General features: G+C 34.4%; 1 protein-coding gene and 1 non-coding gene across 3 annotated transcripts in view; one reads left to right on the top strand and one right to left on the bottom strand.

Moving 5' to 3' along the window:
• The window catches only part of DCK (deoxycytidine kinase), a 31,807-nt gene extending 30,917 nt beyond the window's left edge, over positions 1-890 (top strand). For both annotated transcript variants that reach the window (XM_045185389.3, XM_045185387.2), the window contains exon 7: positions 595-890. In XM_045185389.3, the coding sequence (XP_045041324.1) occupies positions 595-621 (27 nt within the window). In that variant the 3' untranslated portion in view covers positions 622-890. The remainder of the gene's footprint in view (positions 1-594) is intronic.
• A 7,468-nt stretch (positions 891-8,358) lies between these two features.
• Positions 8,359-8,461, bottom strand: LOC112296469 (U6 spliceosomal RNA). The gene has a single exon (XR_002973913.1). It is a non-coding gene; the product is annotated as a U6 spliceosomal RNA (small nuclear RNA).
• Between the last annotated feature and the right edge of the window lie 6,083 nt (positions 8,462-14,544).

The raw sequence follows: 14,544 nt of genomic DNA on the forward strand, positions 1-14,544 counted from the left end.
TGTAGAGAACAGAATCGTGTTGCTGTGAGGTTGTTTGGTTGGATAGATTGTCACTGCTTATATGACCTTTCCTCTTACATTAACATTCAGAGTATATACAAGACAGATTTGTGCTTCAGAAATATTGCAGAAAATTAACTGGGGGAAGGAGGGGTGTTGCAAAAAAAAAAAGAAAAATGACAAATCTCTTATGTGTCTGAGTTGTTTAAAACATTCAGAGTTGTTTAAACCATTAAACCATTGCAATTATTAATGTTGTCAGTGTTAAAGCTGCACATGTCAGTGGTCTGTGGACCATATCACTAATATTATAAAGAGATAATATTAGTGATTATAAACTTAAAGATGATAAAATTAGAGATTATGGCTGTTATAAAACTATATCAGTGTTAGGCTAAATTTAATAACTCCTATAATTACATTTCAGGTCATTCAACTTTTACTACTAAAGTATTAATACATCTTTTGAAAGTAAATGCTATGGCTTTGTGATAGTCGAGGGTCTTCAATTATTATATACTTTTAAGTGAAGATGAATATTAGATATCTCAAATTAGTCAAATAATTATATTAATATATTTTTCCTCCCTTCAGGTCAAAGAATTTCTGAGCACTTTGTGATCTTGCTGAAGACTACAGGCACTGAAATGACTCCAGATACTTCAGCCTTGCATATCTTTGTAGCATCGTAGGCATACATGTCTCTTTAGAAGGCCCAAGTTTTTAACCATTTTTGTCCCAAGAAAAAAACTTTTTTTATGAATCCTGTATAAAATTTTATGACCAATTTCTCTTTTCTCCTCTCCTCTTCTTTTCTTCTCTCTTCTCTCTTCTTTTTTCCTTCTTAAGAGGAATCTAATGAACAAAATAAACTAATGAGCAAAACAGAACCAGAGGATGGAAACATGGAGCAGACTAACAGTGACCAGAGGGCAGAGGAGGGAGATAATGGTGGAAAGAAGGGGAAGGGACTAGACAAAGAACATGTATGAGTGACCCATGGACAAGTGTGGGGATTGACTGTGGGAATGTGGGGTGGACTGGATAGAGGATGGCAAAGGGAGAAAAATTGGGACAACTGTAATAATACAATAAGAAAAAAAGAAGTATGGGCTATATAATATTACAGCAACAGCCACCAATTACCATTGAGAATTTTTGTGAGTGATCAAATGGATAATTAAATATTGCAACAAATCAAAAAAAAAGTACATTTAATTATTGCTCATGGCAAGCAGTCTGGAAGTAGATGGTTCTAGAATCATTACAGTGGCTAAACTATGCCATAAAGGACCCAGGACCCTTCAGTCTTTTCCCTCTGTTATCCTCCTTAGCAGGTTGGCTTTTTTTCCTGGTGCTTCTCATCTCACTGTTGACCAGTTTCTTAACTTGATTTCTTAACTGGAAACTTTACTGTTACATGGAAAATGGTAATGTGTCTATGTGAATTAGTGCAAAAAGCTGAAAGTGGAATTTAAGGAATCTCTAGAAAAAGAATTAAGAAGTTTTAAGTACTTTTGATCCATTGCCATCCATTCTACCTCAGTTTATGTGGAAGATAAGAACAAGTTTAGTATTTAATAGATTCATTGATATTTATTAGTGTATCTATAATACATTCCCGAAGGAGCAAGTTAGGCTTTGTTCCCATTTGTAATGGATACATTGGTGCTATGAGTGACACTTCATCTTTTTGCATGGTATTTTGGATGATTAAAAGCGGAAATGTTTCTAGACTTAAAAGATAACCGAAGGTTATTACGTGAGTTAATGATTTAATTTATATAGAGTTTAAAATATCTGTTTGCTTCCTTTTCAGACCATTCTTTTATGAGGAAATAGTACTGTTATAGTTTAAAGATTGGTTTAAACTATGATTGTCTTTAAATCATATGAGGTGGAAATATAGTTTTCCCTGCATTTCTTCTCATTTTTATAGGTAAAACATTAGTGGAACGTAGTGAGGGATAAGCTTCTCCATTTTATTCTTTATTGACTCTGCACTGGGAATGAATAGTCTTTCATTACCTTTATACTTTGTAAGAAGTCAAAGAGAAACTGAAGACGAGGTAGATTATCTTTTTAGCAGTTTAGCCTGCTTAGTCCCACCTGTTATTTCCTGCCTCATCCTGGTTTCTCTACTCTCTGAATTAGGCAGCCTGCTATTTTAAAGCCTCACACTTGTACTTTGAGAACATTGTGATTATTTTTCACTTCATAGTTGGCTTTGCTTCTCTGTAGGGTTGCACTGTAAGTTTTGTTTCCACTCCTTTTAGACAATTTACTGAAAAAATGATCTTGCTTTGTATGTTATATATCTTGAAAGCATTGTCATTTTTGAATATATATTAGGAAATAAGAAAAAGGGTAAAATCGTTGTAATTTTTAAAACTGCATGGATTCATTTTAGTTCTGTATATCATTATAGATTTTTTTAAGTTAAAGTGTGAAGTGTTTTTTTCTATGTGTTTACTGTTTCTACTTGACATTTTAGAAAAAGTCTTTTTTTTTAAATGAGAAGAGTCGCTTTTACTTTGAAACTATTGTTTTCTACTTAAAAATGTTACCTTCTGTTTCTTGAGATAAGTTAGTGGGTTAAACAATCTAGATGTACTGATGTTTGAAAGGGAAACTGCATTTCAAATCTGTAATCACCGTATTTAAAACTATCTCATGATACCATTTATGTTTTTTGTTTAGTAAACAAAGTCAGTTTGTTTACTGAATTAAACATTTGCTTAGTAAATAAGTATAGCCCTGACCACTGTGGCTCTGTAGGGCGTAGTTCTGCAAAGTGAAAGGTCTCCAGTTCCATTCCCAGTCTGGGCACATGCCTGGGTTGCCCGGTTGGGGTGTGTACGAGAGGCAACCGATCAATGTTTCTCTGTCTTTCTCCATTCCTTGCCCTTTCTCTAAAAATAAATAAATAAAATCTTTAAAAGTAAATAAATAAATAATAAATAAGTATAAATCTCATGACCTGTAATGGAGCTACACTCATTGAAATGATTATCTTTTTACGTTAAAATTCTACTTTGAAAAAATATGAATATAAAAAGGTGAAAATGGTTTATATAAATACATTGATTCTATTTTTTTTAAGATTTTTATTTTTAGAGGTGAAGGGAGGGAGAAAGGGGATGAAACATCAATGTGTGGTGGCCTCTCACACACCCCCTTCCGGGAACCTGGCCCACACCCCAGGCATATGCCCTCACTGGGAATTAAACCGTAGGCACTTTGGTTCGCAGGCCGGCACTCAGTCCACTGAGCCACAGCAGCCAGGGCTATGTTGATTCTATTTTAAGTGGGGACAATTCAGAGGTTTCTGGTAACCTTTAAAAATATTTAAGGACTTTTCAAATTTGTGGAATTGAAAAGAAGCTTAAACAAATGTATTATTTGTCATGACTCAAAAGCTGTACCGTTGGATAGGCACAAGAGTATTGAGCTTAGTGGTCTGCATCACCGCCTGGATTCTATTTCCCATATCAGATCATCTTCCACTAGAGTATATGTACTGCTTTTTATAGTTTGCTCTCCTAAGAAGTTAATTATGTAAGACTTATTTCCTCATTCAGAATTTCTCATCTTCTATGCCTAAAACTTAGAGCACTATATACTGAGAACCCTAGAAATTCGGTCTGTCAAATTTTTAGGACAAGGAATACCAACGTTTTTTACATAGAAATGTAAATCTTACTGCCAGAAAAATGCTTGATTCGTTGTTCAAGGTATTTACAAATCCTGGTAAATAATAAATAGCCTTCCACATTTGACAAATCTTATCTTTCCTTTTAAAAATTTCTTAAAAATTGTGAAATAGTTTCTAACTCACAAAAAGTTGCAAAATTATTAGATCTCCTGCACTCCCGCACCCAGATACCTACCACCTTACTTACCCACCATGTATTGTCAAGACTAAGAACTTGACTTTGATACACTGTTAACTAAACTACAGGCCTTATTTGGATTTTACCAATCTTATTTTTCCTTTTAAAAACTTTTAATAGATATTATTTAGACATGTTTACAATATATTTTATGTTCAATCTGTATTGCTTATTGCAGTTTTAGGTTCATATTAAGCAAGATTACGTGGGAAGTACAGAGTTTCCACATAGTCTCCGCCCCTGCCCTTGCATAGCTGCCCGCACTCTCGACTTCCCCACCAGAGTGGTGCATTTGTTGCATTCATTGAACCGACACTGACACAGCACTCAAAGTCCACAATTTACATTAGGGTTTACTCTGTGTTGTTCATTCTATGGGTTTTGATGAATAATGACATGTATTCACCATACAAAATAGTTTCACTGCCCTAAAAAGTCCTCTGTGCACTATGCTTTGACCATCTCCCCACCCCAGCCTCTGGCAACCACTACTCTTTTTATTGTCTCCATAGTTGCCTTTTCTAGCATGTCACGTAGTTGGAACCATATAGTATGTAGACTTTTCAGATTGCCTCTTTTCACTTAGGAATTTGTATTTAGTTTTCCTGTCTGTCTTTTCATGGCTTGATAGCTTATTTCTTTTTAGTGCTGAATAATAAATAGCCCATTGTCTAAATGTACCATTGTTTACACACTCAGCTACTGAAGGACAAGTGGGTGCTTCCAAGTTTTGGTAATTATGAATAAAGCTGCTATATACATCTGTGTGCAAGTTTTTGTGTGAATGTAAGTTTTCAGTTCATTTGAGTAAGTACCAAGGAGTGCTGTTGCTGGATCATGTGTTAAGAGTACGTTTAGGTTTCTAAGAAAATCTCCCAAAGTGATTGTACCATTTCGCCATCCTACCAGCAATAAATGAGACTTCCTGCTCCTCCACATCCTGACCAACATTTGGTGGTGTCAGTGGTTTGGATTTGTTCCATTCTTAATAGGTACATGGTTGTAACTCATTTCAATTTGCAATTCCATATTGATGTATAATAATCATCTTTTCATATGCTTATTTGCTATCCATGTATATTTGGTGAGGTGTCTTAAGGTTGGTCCGTTGTCATTTTTAATCAGGTTCATTTTCTTAAGAGTTTTAAAAGTTCTTTGACTATTTTAGATAACAGTCCTTTATCACATGGGCCTTTTACAAATATTCTTTCCCAGTCTGTGGTTTATCTCCTGTTGACATTGTTTTTTACAGAGCAGTTTTTAATTTTTGTGAGGTCCAGCTTATCAGTTTCTTTCATAGATTGTTCCTTTTGTTGTATCTAAAATGTCATATCCAAGGTCTTAGGTTTTCTCCTAAGTTATTTTCTAGAATTTTTATAATTATGTGTTTTAGCTTTAGGTCTGTAGTCCATTTTGAGTTAATTTTTTTGTGAAGGATGTAAGGCCTGTGTCTAGACTCATTGTTTTGTATGTGGTCGTGCATTTGTTCCAGCACCATTTTTTAAAAAGACTATCTTTGCTTCATTGTATTAACTTGGCTCCTTTGTTGAACATCAGTGGGCCATGTTGGTCTGTTTGTGGCTCTGTTCTGTTCCACTGATCTATTTGTCTGTTCTTTTGTCAATCCAATACTGTCTTGATTACTGTAGCTTTCTATATACTAAGTCTTGAAGTTGGATAATTTTGTGTTTCCCAGAGCATGAGCTACTTAGGTTTAGCAATACGATGGGAGCTTTTGAAGCTATCCTAATCAGGTTTCTTTTTTTAAAAGGATTTACGTGTAAAATGAAATTTTTTTTCTTCAGTTAGAAAAATAAAGTGGAGACAACTTTGATATAATTATTTCCCTTACTCTGTAGTGCCTTGGAATGTTATCATTAATTACAAAATATATTAGTATTGAGATCAGTAATGTCCCCAATGTTAAATACAGACTTCCCCAATAAAAACTGTTCAGTTAATAACTTTTTGCCATAACAGTTTCTGAAAAGTTAGATTACTTTTCAGACAATCATCCTTTTTTCTCCTTGGGTATAAAGACTTCTTACTCCAAAGTACATTAAACAAGTATGTAATAAAAAACAGTGTAAGTATTACCATCTTAGACAAAAGTATATTCACTAACTTGACAGTTTCTTCACAGAGATTATCACTGTAAACACATTTGAGTTGGACATCCGATTGCTTAGGAGTGATGATGTTGCATCTTCTGGGGCTCTAGTCTGTTATGTACAGATGTCATTTCTATGTGTTGAAGTTCCTGAAAGGTGTTGGTGTTATAATTTAATTTTAAGTGCAGTTTAAATGCAAGATAACCATTAGTATCCAAAAGGCTGGAACACTGCTGGGAGGATATGGTTCAGAGAGCAGAGTGATTCCTTTGTTCCTCTCCTCCATCAAATCACAACCCAAGTTTTCCTCCTTGGCAAGTACAGTAAACCTTTGCAATATATTTTATGGACAGTCTATAGTGTTTATTGCCCATAAACTTGTTCGTAGTCAATTGATACTGTTTGGGGATCTTGGGATCTCATATAAATATACCCTATTGAAATTAATGGAAAAGATTTTCATCCAGAGCCTTCTACTTTGTGACCGTGATTTCAGGAATAAGTTACAGACACATTAAGTAAGGGATGGGTATGTAATTTGAATTTGATTGAGTTTTACTCCCCTTTTTTCCCACATTTTTTTTTAGATTGTTGAGGTTGCAGCTCTATAACTGTATGTTTAATGAGTTACAATACTTAATATGACATTGATGTTCTCAGGCTATTTCTATCAATGAAGATTTGGGCTTGGTTCACAGATTTCACAAGGAATTCATACCCAGTTCTGTTTTGTTAGATTTCAAATTGATAAATATGAAGTATTTTAAGACTTAAGACTATCCTCCACCTGAAACTTACACAAAATATTTAATGTAAACGGTAATAGAAAAAAGACTATCTTCAAAGAATTTCATTAGCAATATGGCTATGCTTTGAATGAATTTAGTTTTAATTCCACGTCTAGAATAAAACAGGTAAGATACCAATCAGTGTCCATTGCACTAGAATTAAGAGGTGACAACTGGAAGACAAACCAGGTAAAAATACTTTAGTTTTTGGTTTAGTTTTTATGATGAGGTCTAAAATGTTTAGTCATAGAATTATAAATACCATAAGTGGGATAAAAGTGCCATAAAAACAAGATACAACATTCACATAACCATCTTTTAGCCTTAAAAGGCTATGGTAAAAAAAAAATTACCACCATTTTATAGATGTGAGAGGCTAAGGGATTTTTCAAGAGACCACAAAAATTAAAACTGAAACAAGAACCCAAATATTTTTGACTCTAGCATGGAGTTCCTTTTAGTGAGTAAATGCTCTATTTTTTACCTCTGCTTTTTGTTTATGTCTGAGGTCATGTTTCTTTCTTTTCATCCTTAACTCTAGGCAGTATTTGATACCCATTTAAAAACGCAATATGAAAATAATTCGATAACAAAAGTTTAAGCCCATGATTATTTCATAGTTAAATCAGTAGTTATAGTCCTTTGCCACATGAGGTCATTGTACACTTGACTTTGCTCTGGCTATAATCCAGGCATTATTTTGATGGTGAGTGGTTGGAAAAAGGAGCTGATGAGAGAGGTCTTTTGCATTGCCAGAGCAAAGCATTGAGTAATAAATACTTTTATGAGATTGTACGTGTGCAGATGTGGGGAGTGGGAGAAAATGAGCTGCAGGATTAAATATAGGCAATCAAAAAGAGCAGTGCTTTTAGAATTATTTTACTCTAAGAAAGTCAGCTACATAACTTCTAGCCGCTTCTCTAGCTTTAGGTTGAATAATACCATGTTTTTTTTTATGGGATAGTATTGGGTTGGCCAAAAGGTCTTATGTTTTTTTCTGTACACTGGCTCTACTAGTGCTTCAAAACAATTTTATTAGATTGTGTTGTGACAGCTGTTGGATCAGCATGAATTAAAAATAAAACATCAAAATTGGTGAATTTTTGTGCAGTCATTTTAATATTGAAGATGGAAGAATATGCAACATATTCAGTGTATTGTGTTTTATTATTTCAGGAAAGGTAAAAATGCAATTGTAATGCAAAAATAGATTAGGGCAGTGTATGAAGAAGGTGCTGTGACTGACGAAACGTATAAAAAGTGGTTTGTGAAGTTTCTTGGTACTATGGACATTTTGGCCACATGATTCTTTGCTGTGGGGCTGTTAAGCATTGGAAAATGTTTAGCAGCACCCTTGGCCTCTCCCCGCTAGAAAGAGGCCAATGGCAGGAGATAGCTGACATCTCAAAATATCCAAATCAATAAAATTATTGGTAAAAATGATAAAAAGTGTCTTATTTTATGGAAAAAATTGTAATGGATATTTTGGCCAACCCAATACCTGGTTAGATAATTATGCATAACAGGTTGCCATGAAATTTGATTTTCTTTTTTCTTTTTCCTTTTAAAAATGTGGAACACTTCATGAATTTGCATGTTATCTATGCTCAGTGGCCATGCTAATTTCCGTATTATGCCAATTTTTAGTCTGTGCTGCTGAAGTGAGCACAAAATTTGATTTTCTAATGCTCACTCATTAGACTGTATATAAAGGGCTGTCTTGTAGGACTTTGCATTTACTTACAATTATGTATACAAAGAAGCTTACAGCTACTTTTACTATTCTATGGAACTATATGGAGCTCAGACAGAATTATTTTTCAAAGAAGAAAGGTTCACTTAACAAATCCATGGTCTGTAACAGATAGGTGTAACCTGATCTTCAATGGACCCATCTTCTGAAATGTGTCACCTTTTAATGCTATTTGGCATCACTTCAAAATAGTGGTGATGTTGGGCTTTGGTAATATTGAATATACTTCTCTGTGTATGTATGCACTGTTTTAACTGTTCTCCCTTGTTTAAACTAAGATTCAGTCAAAGGCGAAGCATCTCTCTAGCTGCCATTTTTTGTCCCTGCTGTTACTGTACATAAAGCAAAATCACTTTATGTTAAAGAGTAAATTACAAAGTTGGCTAATGTAAAAACAGTTTATCCTCCATCTGGGTCAGCAACACTTTTTAATCTTCATACAGTGCTTAGAATCTAGCTATCAAATCACTGACTTGGGAACAGAATAGTCAATATGGACATCAACTGTTATACTGATAGCTGACAGGAACTGGTTGCTGGATTAGTAAATGAAATAAAGCTGTTAAGTATGGTAAGTAGCTTTTAGCAGACTAACCTTAAACAGGCAATTGAATTTTACCCTCTTCAGAAGAATAACCTTGAGAGATGACACATTTATTCCAAAGATTCTGCCATTTTTCAAAAAACTCTTGCATCTGAGTTTAGAGTCTGAGTCATATATTTTAAAAATATGGTTTAGGTTTTTCTTGTGTGTGTGTGACTGGATATAGTTTTTTTTAGTAACCATAAATCATTTAGTCACAAGTCTAGTGAATAAATGGATAGTAAAACTTGAAAAAAGCTTCTTTGGGCCACAAAAGAAGGTAAGAGGCCCTGGCTAGTATAGCTCGGTGAACTGAGTGCGGGCCTGCAGGCCAAAGAGTTGCTGGTTCAATTCCCAGACAGGGCACATGCCTGGGTTGCAGGCCAGGTCCCCACTGCGGGTGCGTGACAGGCAACCACACACTGATGTTTCCCTCTCTCCTTCCCTTCCTTTCTCTCTAAAAATAAATAAAATCATTTTAACAAAGACACTAAGAGTAAGGCACTTATATTGCTTTTCCTATTCAGCTTATGAAATATATGTGTAGGAAATTAATATGTTTTTTACAGTTGAAATACTTTAGACTAATGGCAGACTCTAAACCGATCATAAAATCTCTTGATGTGGTTACTTTGAAAGCACTACTAAATATAGAAGGTTCTGGTATAGTTTAAAAAAATCCCCAAAACATTGTGTTCTATGTTTATATATGGCATATACCAACAATCATTCATTGTCAAGTAAGAATTTATCTTTAGTGTTTTTAACACCACAGAGACAGTAGTGACTAAGAACGCAGGCTTGGACGACAGACTGCTGCCTTCCAATCCTGGCCTGCCACTTACTGTCTCAATTGGGCAAGTCATTATAATCTTGGGCAAGTAATATATTTACATTTCTTTATCTGTAAGAGTGCCATAAGTAATAGTATCTACCTATAAAGTAATGCAATTTTAATGTGTAGTATATAAATAAAGCATATGGAAAAATGCTCAATAAGTTAGCTGTTACTATTGTCTTTCAGTCAATGTGTTGGTTGTTGATAGCATCTGGAAAATTGTTAAGTTTGTGCTGTTATTAAAAAAGAATGAATTGGGTAGAACTATAGTAGGCTACCCACTGTATTTTGAAGTATAAATAGTTATATCTATCTCTTCCCTCTTCCTTCTCCCCTCCCCCCTCTTTCCACTTCCTCCTCCTCCTCCTTCTTCACCTTCTGTTCCTTCTCCTTCTTTTTCTTCTTGTCTCTCTCCCCATCTTTCTTTCATATATGTTTGTGTACGGAGAGGTTCACCAAACTGTTCATGTAGTTACTTCTGGTGAGTGAGACTGGAATGGTGGTTAAGATTCTTGGGAGAATGTCTTCAGTATAAAATTAAAAATTAGCAATTTATTTAATATTCAGTTCATTCAACAAGTATTTATTGATCTATGGCATGCCAAGACTGATGAAGGAACATCTATTCTTCTCCTTGAGAAAGTTTGAAGTTACACATGAAGGAAATGAGATTGCTACCCAAGTTCTTATCATTTTCCTTTATTTTTATTTTCACCTGTGAAAAAGTTCTACTAATATTAAAAAATGAGAGCAGCTTTATTGTTTTCAGATTATAAAAATATTAAAAATTCACAGGTGAATTTTACCAAGCATTCAAAGAAGAACTAACACCTATCCTCAAACTATTTCAAAAATTCAAGAGGTGGGAAGCTCTTTTTACAAGGTCAGTATTGTCCTAGAACCAGATAAAGATACTACAAAGAAAGAAAATTATAGGCCAATATACCTGATGAACGCAGATGCTAAAATCTTCAGCAAAATATTAGCAAACCAGATCCTGCAATACTTGTACATTAAAAAGATCATTATGATCCAGTGGGATTTATTCTGGGGATGCAATGTTGGTACAACATTCACAAATTGATAAATGTGATACAATACATAAATAAAATGAAACAAAAATCACATGATCATATCAATAGATGCAGAAAAAAGCATTTGATAAAGTCCAGCACACATCTGTGATAGAAACTCAGCAAAATGGGTATAGAGGGATTACACCTCAACATAATAAAGGCCTTATGTGACAAACCTACTCCTCAATGAGCAAAAACCAAGAGCATTTCCCTTGAGATCAGGAACAAGACAGAATGCTTTCACCTCTCTTATTCAACATAGTACTGGAAATCCTAGCCGCAGCGATCAGACAAGAAGAAGAAATAAAGTCATCCAAAATGGAAAAGAGTAAGTAAAACTCATTTGCAAATGACATGATGTTATACGTAGAAAACCTTAAAGACTCCACCAAAGAACTACTAGATCTAATAAATGAATTTGACAAAATAGCAGAATACACAGTTAATACTCAGAATTTGGTGGTGTTACTATATACCAATAATGAACTATCAGTAAGAGAAGCTAAGAAAACAATCCCATGTACTATTGCAACAGCAGAAAGGTGCCAAGAAATAAATTTAACCAAGGAGGTAATAGATTTGTACTTGGAAAACAATAGGACATTGAAGAAAGAAAGTGGAACATAGAAATAAGTGGAAACATATACTGTGTTTATGGATTGGAAGAATTAACATCATGAAAATGTCCACACTACACAAAGCAATCTACAGATTCAATGTAATGCCTATTAAAATACTGACGACATATTTCACAGATCTAGAAAAAACACTCCAAAAATTTATATGGAACCAAAAGAATACCTTGAATAGCCTCAGCAATCTTGAGAAAGAACAAATTTAGAGGTATCAGAATCCCTGGAATTAAAACATTCTACAAGGCCATTGTAATAAAAACAGCCTGGTACTAGCATAAGAACAGGCATATAGATCAATAGGACAGAACAGAGAACCCAGAAATAAACTCATGCCTTTATGGTCTACTAATATTTGACACAGGAGGCAAGAACATACAATGGAGTAAAGACAATCTCTTCAATAAATGGTATTGGGAAAATTGGACAGGTATATGCAAAAAAAAGGAAGTAGACCACCAACATACACCATATGCCAGAATAAATTCAAAATGGATAAAAGATGGTTGCAAAACCATAAAAGTCTTAGAAGTAGACAGGCAGTAAGATCTTGGACTTCTTTTGTAGCAATATTTTGTTATATATTCTAGAGCAAGGGAAACAAAGGAAAAAAAATAAACGGGTACATCAAACTAAAACCCTGCACAGCAAAAGAAACCATCAACAAAATGAAAAGGAAACCCACAGTATGGAAGAACATATTCACAAATGGTATATCTGATAAGGGGTTAATTTCCAAAGTAGATAAAGAATTTACACAACTCAACACGGGGAAGGGGGTGCAGAGCTACATAGAGTTGGTACAGGCTGGGGGTGGCGGGGAGGAGGGGAGAATGGGGACATTTGTAATACTGTGAACAATGAAAGTAAGTTAAAAAATGATACAAATTTGTTGTGGAAACCTCTCAAGAAAATTTGATGCTTGACACTCCTAACACCAAGATGCCTTCCTTCTCTTGGGAAGTAGACTCCCTATAGTAGACTATGGTTTTTATCGGTTCTTTTCTCTTTTTAAAGGTTTTATGTATTTACTTTGAGAGAGAGGGGAAGGGAAGGAGAAAGGGAGGGAGAGAAACATCAGTGTGCATGAGAAACACCAAGCGGTTGATTCTCGCATGCCCCCACCCAGCCATGTGCTTTGAGAATAAAACCCGTGACCTTTCATTTTCTGGGAGGATGCCCAACCCACTGAGCCACACCAATCAGGGCTATCTATTGTTTTTAAGCAAGGTACATAAGGATCTTTATCCTTTCCTGGAAGAGAGGCTAAAACAGAATTCTCAATGTCTGTGAATAATCTTTAAAGTCTATTCTTTAGAAATTGCTGTTGTTCTTTCTATTTTTGTAAAAATTAGAAGCCTATTATTCTTCATTTATTTTAGTAAAATATTATAATTAGTGTTATGAGTCCAATATTTCCGCCATGGGGAAATAATATGAAGGGCAAGATAACTCTGTTCCCCACCCCACCCAAACAATTACCCAGATGTTTCTGCAAGGCATGGTTGTAGGCTGCAGGCAAAAACCCCTGCATTGGCTTCATGCCTGGTCAGCCCCTTAGGTCTGTTCAGACAGTTAAAGAATTCTGCCTTTTGTGGAGCAGTGTAGGTAATACCTGGATAGTACTTGATATTGTTTAATAGGGACTGAAAGGAAAGTGAATGAGACCCTTGAATGGTATCTATCTCTTGGTGTTCTGCAATTTCTATTTTACTGCAAACAAAGTAATCAAGGTGAAGGAGGAGAGAAGGCATTTCTAATTTCATGGACACTAGAGCAATATTGTACAGTAAATTAACCTCAAAAATTATAAAGTAAAAAGTACAGTCTACTGGAAATCCCACCAATCCTTGCATTTTACTGTGTATACATCTTCATGTATGTACACATTCATATACATAGACTTAGTTTCTACAATTGTGTATATTTGTGATCTTTAGTGGGCTTTCTTTTACATTCAGAAACCAAAACCCTGAATTGTATATTGAAAATGTAATAATACAGGGTTTTTAAAACTGAGATTTGATTGTCAGCAAAACTTATTGACCCCTATCTTTTATGTTTAGTGAGAGACATCTGTGCCTTTGTGGACATAAAGCTGAAAGATTTATAAATTAGAATTTGGGAATATTAATATTTTCCATTGATTTGTAATATCAGATTTTCTCTTTTTTTACTTCCACTTGATCTCCCATTGGCTGTGACAGTAAGCATAACATTTTTTTCTTCTTTATAAAAGGACAATATGCCCATTAAAACAGATTGGAGATTGCAGAAATGTTCAGATAAGAAGATAATTTCCTGGATCTCATCATGCAGAGGTAAAACAATCCTGACAGGCTATTGCCTGCCAACTGTCTGTGCTTGCATTTACAAAGAAACATTTTTCTTTTTTACCAAACTGAGATACACTATGAATTCAATTTTGTCCTGCTTTTTTTTGAGTTTATTATAAAAATTTTCTTATGTCTAAATTATTTTTTAAAATGCAATTGAGCTTGTATTTTCTTGATTCTGCAAAGTTTGAAAGGTATAGAAAATATGACAAGAAAAAAAAATCTGAATCCTAGCCCTGAGAGAGAACCACTTACAACATTAGTATATCCTTCCAAGCTGTGAGTTTCTTGGCTCCCACATTCAAACAAACAGAACTTAAATGTTTATGGTAGCTCCTTATTTAATTTCTTTTGTTAAGTGAATAATATTTTGAAAATGAATTTTTAAGATGAACTTGTCATTATGTAATTAATATGATTATTAAATTAATATTTTCACACTTTGTAGAACTTTTGCATTTTTAAAGGACCTTTAATCCAAGAAAAATTAGTATAACATTTCCCCCCAGATTTATTAGTACATGTGTGAAGGTT

This window comes from Desmodus rotundus, chromosome 4 (genome assembly GCF_022682495.2).
Source record: "Desmodus rotundus isolate HL8 chromosome 4, HLdesRot8A.1, whole genome shotgun sequence".
NCBI classification, from domain to species: Eukaryota; Metazoa; Chordata; class Mammalia; order Chiroptera; family Phyllostomidae; genus Desmodus; species Desmodus rotundus.